The sequence below is a fragment of the Trachinotus anak genome, unplaced genomic scaffold (genome assembly GCF_046630095.1).
Source record: "Trachinotus anak isolate AG129_WGS33_773 ecotype Australia unplaced genomic scaffold, CSIRO_AGI_Tana_v1 ptg000015l, whole genome shotgun sequence".
Lineage (NCBI taxonomy): Eukaryota > Metazoa > Chordata > Actinopteri > Carangiformes > Carangidae > Trachinotus > Trachinotus anak.
Window position 1 is genome coordinate 3,055,389 of NW_027273866.1, and position 12,849 is coordinate 3,068,237.

The window sequence follows — 12,849 nt, forward strand, 5'->3', positions numbered from 1 at the left end:
GAAATATATAACCCGTTAAATCGGAAGTTGTCCTTGTTGGCATGGCAACGGAACGACGGAGCAGTTGCTTTACTATGTTTTTAGGTTTGTTCGCGTCCACTTTCTGTAAACATCAGCTCTGTTAAACCCTCGGCGATGGTGGACGTAGCTGCCGATTTGAGCAGTTTTTCTTTTGAGACTGGACTAACTGAAGATGAGGAGAAGTTACTTTACCTTCGTGGACGAGCGGCGGGACTCGCTTTCTGCGGGTGCGCGCACGCCCTTTACCTGTGCAAACTCATCCGCTCACTGAGGTAACTTATCTTTTCAGTCCGTGAGGGATACATTCACAGTGGCTATACTGAGAGTCTGCGGCAGTGATTTCGGTCTCTCTGACTCATTCAGACGTGTGCTCAGAAGCCCCACAGCACAGACAGACTCAGTGGCGTCAGGTGACCTCTGTGTGGGGATACTTGGCCTGGGTCACATGGGGAAACAGCTGCTTCTCTCCCTCCTGGAGATGACTGACATCAAACCATCACACATTAAGGTCTCCACAAGAAGACCAGAAACTGCAGGTACACTGATATATATATATATTTATCCTAGGGATCCTTGTGGCCGATTGAAAGCTCATTCAGTTGTTCCAGTGTAGTGAAACTTACTAAATTAGCCAGGGTGGTTTAATGTTGACTCATAAATACTAATAAATGCATTTTTTCCCCCCTTTTTATTGCTAATTTGTCACAAAATCCTAATAATCCCAATGCTAATCACAAAAAAAGCAGACAGCTGTCACCACTAATGTAAATACATTGACATGCTCAGTTTAGACATTGAGTAGTTTTGAGGTGCTGGTCATAACCACAATATATTCATGAGTTAGTTATTAAACATGAGTGTCTTTGATTAAATTGCACCATGAGCCTACACTGAAAAAGTAATATTTACATACTCAAGATCCTGTTGTTACGTTCGTTTTGTTGCTTTTGTGTTTCAGCAGAATTTGTCCAGACCGGGGTCGAATGCTTCTTTGACAATCGCAGACTGGCAACATGGGCAGACGTTCTGTTCCTCTGCTGCCTGCCTTCTCACCTCCCCAAGGTTGGTGGTGATCTCCACTGTCGCCTGTCAAAACACTGCCTCGTGTACAGCGTCACCTCGGCTGTGCCTGTCACCAGGTACTCATACTCATGCAAACACTCAGCTGACATTCTTCTGTATTTTCTGTCAGTGTATCCTGTATTCTGCTTTGGATTTCTGTTTCAGATTAGCTGAACTTCTTGGACACAACTTCATTATAAAACCTCAGTACGAGGTTGTGGGTGGTGACACTGCAGATTTGTGGCTTTCCTGCACTGATCTGTCCGCAGCTTTGAAAGATTCCTTGCTGATAGAGGCATCATGTCCTCTTACAATGAGTGGTATGTCATGTTGATTTATTGTAGATGTTGAACTTGTCATGTCATGTCACGCTTTGCCCTTGATTTGACATTTATTTGTATTAATTCAGCTGCGTTCCTCTATAGCTGTCTTGTGACCCTCATATACCATAGGTGCCATCACTCTGAGTCCGAACTGGGTGTGTGCAGTGTTGTACAGCCTGCTGAATATCTGCACCTCTGCCAGTCTGCCATCCAGTGATGCCCTCTCTCTGATCAACGGCCTCTTCAAGGAGAAATGGACACACACTGTGCAATTAAATGCGCAGAGTTTCATCAGTTCAGCGTATGCATCTTCCCTTCGTGGCGATGAGTGAGTACAAGTCTGTATCGTTACAGGATGCAATGCTGCTTGTGTTTACCAGGATACTGTTCCTGCACAATAAGCTCTAAACTTCACTGTTATATAAGAAATGAGTAAAGGGATAGAAACAAAGCACTAATTTAAATTACTGTTCTGCTTTGACTTTGTTTTCCCTCGAAGGCCCTTTCCCTGGATTTCCCTCACTGATGCCCAGACCAAGGAGACACCACTGCTGAGGTTCCTATCCAGTAATAAATCTGTGCAGCAGTGCATCTCTGTGGCATATAAATCACTGCTGGAGACACCAGTATCATTGGACAGTTCACTCTAATCTTATAATTAAGGATGTGCACCACAGTAGCAGTAGTAAGTTTAAAGACTGTGTCCCTTTTGTTACACATACAGTTTTGAAAATTGTAATGGATAAATTTGAATGAAAGGGTCTCCACAATGTTTTGTGGTATCTACAGTGATGCTATTTTTAATATTGTTGTTTGTCATACATAAACAGTATGGTAAATATGTAGGACAAATTACTTTTTACAATTCCCATAAAGTAAAATAATTGGTATATTCTGTAATATATTGCAAACACATCATAAATGAAACCTTTGATGAGAACATCTTGATGTCTACCAACCTCCCTGCAGTCTAAAAATGAAATAAAATAAATCTGTCTCTCCTCATATGACTTGGTTTTATTGTTTTAAAATCCATATAACTTAGGTCATATTCTGCGGGCATTTTCAGAGCAGCTGCTGGAAGCCCTCGGTAAAGGGGAGTCATCCCTCGCGCAGGATGTCTGTACCGCCGCAGACTCGCCGATTTTCGTCAACACTCGAGAAAACACGGAAGTCTCAAAAATTGGTCTGTTTTTTTCCTGTCAAGCAGCGGCACCGTGGAAAGATCCGTCACATGATTGCAGCGATATGGAGGCGTCTTCTGTCCCGACGGCCTGAGTTGGATCGAAGTAAAAGTGTATCGAGTTGGCAGATTATCAGCGTTACACTGTGGTAAGCTAAGTTTTACTGCTGCACTTTTACTGCTTGTTGGGTCGCCAACGTCAGCTAACCTAGCTAGCCAGCTGCAAGCTAATGTCAGTTTGCCAAGATGGAGCTAGTTAATGAGGCCACCACACACACACACACACACACACACACACACACACACACACACACACACACACACACACACACAAATAAATACAAATCCTTTACACTGCTTTAGCTGTTTATTTACAGGTCTTTGGTTAACATGGTCCACTGGTGTCACACAGCAGACTGTTTCATATCTGAACTGCGTTAGCAGGCTCGTTTCAGTGTTGTCATCTCCTTCCCTCCCTGTGGTTGGAAGGGGCGGGATTTCATCGTTTCAGCCACGCAGACTGAGGTGTTTGCTTTATCTTTACAGCCATGGAGAGATTAGAGGCTACATCAGAGCTCCAGTCGCGGCTGTCATCCCTTTCCTTCTCGTCTTTCCCCGGAATAACATCCAAACAGTGCGACAACAGACCGCTGGACAGGTAACCTGTTGCTGCAGGAAGTATTTCTTATAGCGTTAATGTCAGGGCTGATAACGTAATTCCAGTGATGTTTATTGCATCCTAATGTCATCAACCTATAAATATTGGGATTTCTTTAATGCTGCTGTTCTGTCTTCACTTCAGGCTGCAGAATACAGATCTTTCACAGAGCTTTACCCAGTCTGAAAACCAGGCTAACATGGATGAAATCAAGAAAGATTTAGGGCAGCGTTCAGAGGTAGTTAATATTTGAATATGTTAGGGAAGCTGTCACTGAGTGGCAATAAACAGGGAAATACAATCTAATGTAATATTTTTGTAATAATGTGTCTTGTATGTGTGCATTTTGAGGATAATGAAGAGGCCCCCGCTGAGCCAGCCCTGGGGGAAGGAGGCGAGGAGAACAACAGTGCTGGGAGCTGTCAGCTCTCCTCTGAGATGAAAGGTGAGGACCTGCTGAGTGTGCCATCCAGACTGCTGCTTTGTTTTATCTATGATTTCAATTCAGAGGCTTCATAAACAGGTTACAGTTGTGTTCATAGTGTAATACAAGCTCTAAAAAGATAAATGTACAATTTTATAAGGATTATCTAAGGTAGGTAAATCATTTGCTGTTATGCTCTTTGTGACCACACTGCCATTTCTTCCTCCTGATGGTAGCCCAGATGCCGCCCCTGAAACCTCCAACAACATGGACATCTGCTGCACTGAAGGAGCTGAAGGCAAAGCTTCGACTGGAGAAGGACAGCGTGGTGACAGTGTACCGAGGCGACATCATGACGGTTCACGTGCCCACTGTCCCCGAGGCCAAAAAAGTGTGCTGGGAGTTCGCTACAGACGGTTATGACATTGGCTTTGGAATCTATTTTGACTGGACTCCCGTCACAAACCGATCGATCACAGTGCACATCAGTGAGTCAAGTGATGACGAAGATGAGGAGGAGGAGCTCGAAGGTTAGTTGGATGACGTCTCTGAAAATACACGAGTTGTTCTTCATTTATAAAACACACCCTAGTTGAGTTTTTATTGTGTTTTCCTGCAGCTGGGATCGTAGGCAGTGTGTTTACTTTGTGGTTTATGTGATTTCTGTTTCAGGGCCTGTCAGTAACGGAGATGTTGAGAAGGGCTCCAAAACTCAAACCAACTCAAACTTGGCTGAAATCTTACCTGTATATCGTCAGGACAGTCACTTGTCTGTCTTTGGGGGCAGCCACGATTTTCCAGGTGAAGGCACTTACCTGCTGAAGTTTGACAACTCCTACTCACTATGGCGAAATAAAACTCTTTACTACAGGGTTTATTACAGTGCCTGAGATGTCAATCTATCGTTGAAGAATGTTATTCTTAATAACAATGAATTATTTTTGATTCCATACTTGGTGAAAAAAAAAAGAAGTTATAATATAAAAAATATAGGCATATCTATTTTTATCACTACCAGCTTGTGTTACCACATGTTGAATTTCCGTATATTGTCAGATAGTTTTGAATGCAACATTTGCTCCAATGTCTTGCTGATAGATATTTGAAGAAGCCTTGCAGAGGTGCCATTTTCCCATGTATGCACTGTGCTATTTGGTGAAGTGCCCATCATAAAATATATATTGTCTTCTGCCGTAAGATTTCTATGGTAGCAGTGATCAGGGAACACCTGCAGAGAATATATTTCACCTGGCCAGGTGCTTAATCAGTAGTTCTCTAAAGAAATGGAGGTTTTCCGACACGTGTGTGTATGCGTGCACTATCATCATGATTGTTCATTTGCTTGTTGTTGTCGTATTTATCCTTCTGCTTTGTAGTGTAAATTATTTTTACCTGTGCTAAATCTAATCTGTGATAATGGACGATACAATTATGAAATACAACCTCTGTGCACAGACATGTCTTCTATCATAGTGGTGTGTTGGTAAAAGATATAAGTTGAATGTTCTGAAGCAAGTGGTAACAGTTTTTCAGAGTGTGCTTTTTATGACACAAATAAAAGCCATCCCTTATCACTTAAAGCTCTTATTATGTAATATAGATTCAATATTTACATTTGGCTCACCCCCTTTAATTTGCTGTTTCAAAAGTAGGGAGCAGTTGTAATATTTAATCTAATTGTACTATGTGCGCTGCAGGTCTATGTAAGTGAAAGTCAGTCTATTTGTTTTTGAATATCCTCAGTGTGTCAGGCATACTTTGGATTTGGTTGTGTTGAATAGCTTTGTTTCATCCTGTTTTTAAAATCCGTGCTTCTACCATGTTCACTTGTGCGCATGTTTCCAAAGATGTCACAGATTTGGCTGCTAGCACCATACACGATGTAAAGCAACAGGTTTAAAGCCTTCCATGTTTGCTGCACTGTACCTTCACTGTAAGTTATAATGATATTTGTTCCTGAAATTTATATTCCACAATAAAGAGAATATTGTCTAGTTGTCGTTGTGATTAATTTGCGGATTAGATCAATTCTGAAAAAAAAAAACCCACTGTGAACAACTGTCGGTAGTTTGCTGTACAGAAGCTAAATGTTGCAGCATTATTAACTTGAAAAATGTCATTAAGACTCGCTGGTGTGTGTAGCGTCTCATTTCACAACGGTCTCATTGCAGATCCAGGATTAGAAAGTGCTTCAGGATGGGTCCCTTGTGTTTCCATTAAATTGTGGCATTAGGGGACTGATGTCATTGTTACATAGGGGCTGATGAAACCAGGTTTTATTTTCAGCTCTCCCCAAAGGCCAGTCAGAATCCAGAGTTACATCAGGTGCCACTCAAGTTTTACTGGATTTCTTAAAAGCAGTAATATATACATGTTCTTAAATTGTCCTTATAAGATGCTTCTCCAAATGTATTGTGTTTTAGTTATAAATCCAAGTTCTACGTTAATTCAGTGTGACTTTAATGAGAAATGATTTGATTACTCTGAAAGGTGCAGTAAATTACTGAATGTACTGATAAATCATTATTCTTTTTACAGGTGATCAAACTACATTTTTCCATACAGTTATGAATATAATTATCAGCACCAGCCAGCAAACGTTTCATCTATTTATTTTTGTGTCAGTGATGCTGATTAAGCTCTGAAGTCATACAAACTGTGGCTTGAGGCGTGTAAAAATAAAAATATAGCTTTACACTTGTCATTTAATCTCCAATCGATTGAAGAAGAAAATCGGTTGATGACTCTATACATTTTCCTTAACATTACACAGAATGTAAATAGTTGTGATCTGTGGTTTTCCCTTCAAAAATGAAAGGCTCAGAATGCCCTCAGAAGGCTATATATGTATATTTAAAAAAGATATATATATCCAAAAAAATCATAATAATAAAACTTTTTTTTTTCCTTTAAGAAACTCCAATGTACATATTGCACTGTTAAAAGAAGTTCAGTAATATTTAGCCAAATAGAGGCTACTTGCTAAATTGAGCCACTCCTGCTCTTACTTAATTGATCATGCTGCGTCACAGGTGTGCGCTTTTACAGCGACCTTGAGCCCGGCTCAGCCAATCACAAGCGTTCACCGAAGCTCCATGTTGCACCCAAGTGTGCGGGATTTCATACCGCGACGTCTCGGTCAGAGGAGTCACCTGCGACCCTGAGGCAGCATGGGGAGGCTGAATTTTTATGTCCTTTGGTCTCTTCGAGACGCTCCACGCCAGTTTATCAGGTAGACCTTTCTGGAAACCTCCACGAAGCCGTTTTCTCTAATTCAATCACGTTGACCGGGTCTTTCCTTTGGCAGCAAATCCAACCGAAGGTGCTTTCAAGTCCACATCCCGCTGCCTCTGCCCAAGCAGCTGGTCATCTTTGGTCTTGGAGAGTGGCCAGGCAGTGACACAACAATCTCAGTCGAGGTTCTGGTCAGTGCAGAGGTACAGTCCCAGAAAATTGGGACTCTGTCTTCCCAAGCAAGGTATGTGGAAGAAAGGCATTTGAATACCTGACACACAAAAAAAAAAAAAGGTAAGGTCTAAATCTGTGAACTCATCTGTGACCTCAGGTGCCTGACTTGGGAAGGTGACTGGGGCACGGACATTGTCACAGTGGCAGCAGAGAGGGGCAGGAGAGGAGTTTATGGCAAGATCGTGCTCACAGTATGTGGAGAGGTATGATGTTTTCAGTAAATCAAAGTTAACTGTCCCCTGATAAGGTTTACGTCAGGAAAACAACCATAAGAATTCCAAAACTTGCACTGCAGCGCATATACATATATCTGACTGTGACGCTTAATATTTGTTATAGTTGAAGATGCACGTTTTAGAAGGACAGTCTGTGGGGTTTTCATTGTGTTGTTTCATATGCAATCGCTTGTGACCAGCCACAGGATGAAGCCAGTGTCTTCAGCAGTACTCCTCTTGTTCAAAGGAAATGTCTGTTTCCAGAGCAGCACAATGAAACTGATCTCTGCAGCACATTACATGAAAGTGCTGCAAATGAAACGGTAAGATGAGTAGGGTCAGAGTAGTTTTTCAGTTCTCTACGCTTTTGCTGCAAATTTTCTGTCTTGCCTTGCAGATAACTCCCAACTCCTCACACTTGGGTGATAGTGTTTGCTTTGCTGAGATCCAAGTGAATAAAATCGACACCAGTGATTCCACTGTGGGAAATAAACCCCCAGTTTGGCCTTCGGTAAGAGTCATGCTTACAAATATATGTCTGCATGTGGCCTATGTAATTTAGTCTGTGTCTCGCAAAGGACAAGACACCCAGGCGGACAGTTATCAGTAAGCGAGGTCACATGACATGGAGCTCAGAGGACATGGACAGTCTCACTGAGGACATACACCAGGCTTCAACCCCCAAGAAGAAGAGGCTGAACAGGATGAACAGCCGGGAAGAAATGACAGTGCAGATAAAGAATGAGAACCGAGAAGGTCGGTGACAGATATATTACATCCATCTTGGTCACATCTGAATGCACAGAATTGGTTTTGACAAAGATCTTGATTTAGTTTCGGTGTGCCCATCGGCTCGCTGGAGCCATACGATGTGTCTGAGTGACCCTGACACTGCCGTCCTCATTGGAGGGGAGACAGCAGATCAAAACTACTGCAAGGACTCCTTGTGGAAGCTCGAGCTAGGTCGGTGGAGTTTGTTGAATTATTTGTTTGGCCGTATTAGTTGTTGGTTGAAGTCCATAAAGCATGTCACCACATTTAAAGTGTATAGCACCAAAGACAAATTAGAAGGGCCTAAAATACCTACTTTACATTAAATGCATTACCACTTGTGTTGGTAACTTGGCTACCTGACCTCTTCCCAGACAGTGACTTCTGGTTCCCCATGAACTCCGCTGCATCTGGACCTGAACCACTGTGTGCCCAGGGACACTCTGCGACCTATGACCCAGAAACCAAGTCAGTCTTTGTTTACGGTGGCCTGAGGGAGGGTCAGCGCTACAGCGAGCTGTACATCCTTAATACCCTGACCTGGAAGTGGAAACTTGTCACTGTGGGTTTGTTGCAAGTTACTAACATGTTGTAGTTCTTGAATTCTTATCAAATACTCAAGCAGGGATTGTTTTTTGTGGATTTACCTCCTGCAGGCAAAGGGGAACGTTCCAACTTTGGCCTATCACTCTGCAGTGTTTTATAAAAAAGAGCTTTTTGTCTTTGGCGGAGTCCAGCCGGGCCATTCTTCTGGGGATAAATCCTGCAGTAATGCTTTGTACATCTTCAACCCAGAGTTTGAACTTTGGTACCAGCCCATTGTGGAGGGAGACAGACCTCTGCCTCGGTTTGGGTTAGTGTCCTTTTAAAATAGCTAAAGTAAATTTACTGTAACCTTGTTTTTCTCTCTCTCTCTCTCCAAGAATAACATCATGATGTTTGTGTTGAACAGGCACTCAGCCACACTTCTCTCGCAGAGGCTGATAATATTTGGTGGCCGGAAGACTGCAGCTTACCTTAATGATCTCCACATTCTTGATCTAGGTAAGATACACTTTCCCCTGCTGCATGAAGTGGTAATTTGTGTCCAGGTTTGCACTGATATTTATTTTGTGTCTTTACTGCATGAAGGATTCATGGAGTACACAGCTGTGAAGTGTGGGAACATGCCACCACTGCCTCGAGGGTGAGTTCAGAGCTAATCAACCTTGAGGAATGTCATTGATGTACCCATCTGGTTTAAGTATTTTTATGTCTTGGATGGAAACTGTATTTGAATTTAATGTGTTTTAACACCAAATATCATCTCTCACTCTAGTGACAAAATTATACAATCTTCCCTCATCATTGTTTTTCTAACCAAACATGAAATGACATAAATGAGTGGTTGTAAAAAATACCTATGTTAAGACTAGGTGTAGAAGAATGATGGTACAGGTAAAACCCTCTTGCATGTAAATGGGCAGGTTTCATGCAGCGCTCCCAGTTTCAGACAACAGGATTTTAGTCAGTGGGGGCTGCAGTGCAATTGGAGCCCTGCAAGACATGCATATCTTCAGCATTGGTGAGTACTGACCCTTTCACTCACTTCCATCAATTGAATCCATATAAATAAACTACTGTATCAGTGTCATCCATTTTGGACATAATCATTTAATAAGGTTTGTGTTTGGTACTGACACAGACGTGAAATTTCAGTGTGTCACATGTTGTTTCGTACAGTGACTGCCTTAATTTCTTCTCAGGTACCAACATGTGGAGTTCAGTGGCGTCTCCTGTGCTTTGCTCCAAGCCTCGTGCTGGACACAGCATGATAAATTTGGGCTGTTCCTTCCTAACAGACACTGAGAAGCATGAACAGGGTGAAAATGTCAAAGTCCACTGCACATTGCTGGTGTTCGGTGGCTCAGACTGCTCTGGTACCTTCTACAACGACACAGTGAAGTGCACAGTAGAGGTTCCTGGTGACAAGTGATGGATTCATTGGAGAAGAAGAAATCCAAGCAGGACAATTGTTTTTCTAATCTTTAAAAATGGAGGATGATGCTGTGATCTAGTATCTCAAGGTTTATTTATCTTAACATTCGTTTTTCTACTTGGCTGTCTTTCTTTAAATGTTGTGTAACTGTAATAATGTATTTGACAGTTTAGACTTTAGCCTTATTTTTTATTCCTTTATTCCATGTGAGTCTTTTCAATAACCATCTATGCTTCCACCATACAGCCAATATACTGCAAGTGTTGGGCACTTTGCATAACAAATCTCTGATCTGCATGTTCCACACATTACTTCCTGCCCTTTACCTCTTCTTCACATATCAGCAGTAAAGTTCTAGACAAGGCAAAATGGATAAAATTAAAATTTTTATCAAAATGTTAATAAATATTTAAAACTCAAAGTCTCTATTCTTGAAAGTTATTTAAAATAACAGCACTGGAACAGGATTATTATCAAAGTGTTTTATTTAAGGATGCATAGAGTTGCATGACTGTGTCCATAGCTGCCGAGCTGTTTATGCACGCAGATCAGCAGGTGTGTCTGGTTGAGAAGATGGGTGGCTCACTTTGAAAGCCTCAAATTCAAGTAAGGTTTGATTTAACCTTTCAATAGTTGGATACTTCCCAACATCCACTTTGAACCTGTGGAGATTAAAGACATTGAGGGGTCATTCTTACTTTTATAGCTTTTTTTTTTTAAAGTTCAGCAGAGCAGAGTTCAGATATATAGGGTGGATTTCATGTAAACTGTGTGTGTGTGTGTGTATGTGTGTATATATATATATATATATATATATATATATATATATATATATATATATATATATATATATATATATGAGAAGATATATGGTAACTCTATCAAGTACAAAATGTTACAATATTCATGTTTATCTTTTTGTGTTCAGGGCGACCTTACCTCTCTGCATTGTAGACTTGAGGGACCAAACAGATGTCTGCCATGGATATCTAAAAGGTATGAAATGAGTCAAATGAGAAGTGTTTGCTGTGTGCCACACAGTTACACTCATAAAATATGATCACCAGGCTCTTACCTCATCACCTACACAGAACTTTCCTGCTGTTTGCTTTAGAATGGGCTCAAGAGCTGGATGAGAACAAAATAATATGTCAGCAATATCGTAAAGACTCAGGAGAACCACCTTTGGAATGTGATATTATGAAAATTAGCTTCCACCAACCTTGGAAACCACGATCAATGAAGTGCTGAGCCCACTGCACCTTCTCTGCTCCTATTTTCTGGATCACGTACAAATTCTGAAAAACCCAGGATTAAAAGGATATTCTGAAGTTAACCTATGTTGTGACATTAGGTGACTATTATTTCACACCTGAGCTTTTTTGGGAACCAGAGTAGCGATACCATTTGAACTGTCTGTTTCAGTTATCACTCACCTGTAAAGGCTGTATCCCAGAGGCAATGAGATCACTTATCATCCGAACCTGGGCACGCTTCTTCGGGTCCACTGGAAGCAGTCGAGGTCCTGGCCTCGTCTCATCGATGTACTGGATCACTGCCAGCTGTGTGAGCAGAAACATTGTCACTGGATTGTTACAGTTGCTTGAACAAAGTACAGTGTTAGGATAATACGGGTGAGTAGTTCAGGGACTCACTGATTGAGAAAGGGTGATGCCATCTATTTCCACTGCAGGCACTTGTTGCATGGGGTTTAATGTTTTGTACTGTTCGGTAAGCTTGAGCACATGGAGAGTCTTTGTGAGACTGATACAGTATTTTGTTTAAATGTTAGTAGCTGATAATATGGTTTCATGTTATTTCATCATACATAAAAAAATGCTAGAATACATTAATTAGATATATCTCCTGCTGTAGATTTGTAAATTATGTCATAGTTGCATCACTGTGGATTGTGAATAAGTATATTGTACCTGCTGACCTCCATCTTTGATTAGATTGACTGGAACCTGGTCATACTCAATACCTTTAAGAGCAAAAGCTGGTGCAAAAAAAGTTCATTATCATCTTGTTGACATCGAAATGATTTAAACACAAGCTGAGGCAGACAAATGCTGTGGCATGACTTACCAATGCGAACCCTCCAGGAGCAGGAGCTTCTGAAGTATCCATGAAGAACAGGCTGCAAACAGGGAACCAAATGAAAACATTAAGTCCATTTGAAAAAGCACATCACACTTCCCCCTGATATAGTTAACTTTTCATGCGTCTGCTAGTTCACCTTGGTTTTGGTTGCCATATCTTTAGTTTTCACAGTTTGACTGTTACTATCAGGTTTTCTACAAAGTTGACCACATCCTCATCATCCTCCAGCAGCCAATAGGATGTGCTCCCAGAACTCCCTCCTACCTACTCTTTGGTCCATGACTAAGCAACATTTGGGATGTCATATGGTTCACATTAGCGACCTGCTACACACTCACACACACAGACACACACAACAACAGTTATTACAGTACCTTGGCGAGGCAAACAAAGGACAAGTGCATTGTTGTGGTGGCGATAACGTTATCACTTTTATTTTTTATGATAAATGCTTGCTCAAAGTCGCCGATTGTGTCCTGCACATTTCACAGCAAAGTCCTGCTTTTTGCTTCGACGATGAGTACATATTATGTCATGTCGACAAAGCTCAGCTACACGACCACCTTCTCAGCGTAAAGCGTGTGTTTTGCAGTGGGGCTCTGGTCACAGGTCAGCTCCCGGTTGCGTAACTTCCTGTCAGTAA

The 12,849-nt window shown here is 41.5% G+C and overlaps 4 protein-coding genes across 8 annotated transcripts; 3 read left to right on the forward strand and 1 right to left on the reverse strand.

Moving 5' to 3' along the window:
* Nucleotides 1–11: 11 nt before the first annotated feature.
* On the forward strand, nucleotides 12–2,410 carry noxred1 (NADP-dependent oxidoreductase domain containing 1). 3 transcript variants are annotated; one of them, XM_071498180.1, is made up of 6 exons: nucleotides 12–293; nucleotides 397–557; nucleotides 980–1,160; nucleotides 1,249–1,403; nucleotides 1,536–1,734; nucleotides 1,906–2,410. In XM_071498180.1, the coding sequence occupies exons 1-6, from the start codon at nucleotides 136–138 to the stop codon at nucleotides 2,054–2,056; spliced, it is 1,005 nt and encodes a 334-aa protein (XP_071354281.1). In that variant the 5' UTR covers nucleotides 12–135; the 3' UTR covers nucleotides 2,057–2,410. The 3 variants fall into 3 exon arrangements, with proteins under 3 accessions (XP_071354281.1, XP_071354280.1, XP_071354279.1); XM_071498179.1 differs by having other exon boundaries at nucleotides 18–293; nucleotides 385–557; nucleotides 983–1,160; XM_071498178.1 differs by having other exon boundaries at nucleotides 19–293; nucleotides 385–557.
* A 156-nt stretch (nucleotides 2,411–2,566) lies between these two features.
* On the forward strand, nucleotides 2,567–5,665 carry tmed8 (transmembrane p24 trafficking protein 8). Its single transcript, XM_071498181.1, has 6 exons — nucleotides 2,567–2,738; nucleotides 3,136–3,247; nucleotides 3,392–3,485; nucleotides 3,599–3,692; nucleotides 3,908–4,201; nucleotides 4,344–5,665. The coding sequence occupies exons 2-6, from the start codon at nucleotides 3,138–3,140 to the stop codon at nucleotides 4,559–4,561; spliced, it is 810 nt and encodes a 269-aa protein (XP_071354282.1). The 5' UTR covers nucleotides 2,567–2,738; nucleotides 3,136–3,137; the 3' UTR covers nucleotides 4,562–5,665.
* A 1,078-nt stretch (nucleotides 5,666–6,743) lies between these two features.
* On the forward strand, nucleotides 6,744–10,524 carry LOC139632903 (rab9 effector protein with kelch motifs). Its single transcript, XM_071498174.1, has 13 exons — nucleotides 6,744–6,903; nucleotides 6,979–7,149; nucleotides 7,237–7,342; nucleotides 7,555–7,677; nucleotides 7,752–7,865; nucleotides 7,933–8,110; nucleotides 8,189–8,317; nucleotides 8,500–8,687; nucleotides 8,782–8,978; nucleotides 9,078–9,169; nucleotides 9,257–9,311; nucleotides 9,592–9,689; nucleotides 9,871–10,524. The coding sequence occupies exons 1-13, from the start codon at nucleotides 6,842–6,844 to the stop codon at nucleotides 10,098–10,100; spliced, it is 1,743 nt and encodes a 580-aa protein (XP_071354275.1). The 5' UTR covers nucleotides 6,744–6,841; the 3' UTR covers nucleotides 10,101–10,524.
* Nucleotides 10,525–10,570: 46 nt separating this feature from the next.
* gstz1 (glutathione S-transferase zeta 1) lies at nucleotides 10,571–12,828 on the reverse strand. Of its 3 annotated transcripts, none has more exons than XM_071498183.1 (9): nucleotides 12,581–12,828; nucleotides 12,192–12,243; nucleotides 12,035–12,102; nucleotides 11,759–11,839; nucleotides 11,540–11,665; nucleotides 11,326–11,401; nucleotides 11,179–11,231; nucleotides 11,043–11,092; nucleotides 10,571–10,765 (listed from the first exon to the last, which is right to left on the reverse strand). In XM_071498183.1, the coding sequence occupies exons 1-9, from the start codon at nucleotides 12,608–12,610 to the stop codon at nucleotides 10,639–10,641; spliced, it is 663 nt and encodes a 220-aa protein (XP_071354284.1). In that variant the 5' UTR covers nucleotides 12,611–12,828; the 3' UTR covers nucleotides 10,571–10,638. The 3 variants fall into 3 exon arrangements, with proteins under 3 accessions (XP_071354284.1, XP_071354286.1, XP_071354285.1); XM_071498185.1 differs by having other exon boundaries at nucleotides 12,663–12,814; XM_071498184.1 differs by lacking the exon at nucleotides 12,581–12,828 and adding an exon at nucleotides 12,343–12,494.
* Nucleotides 12,829–12,849: the final 21 nt, after the last annotated feature.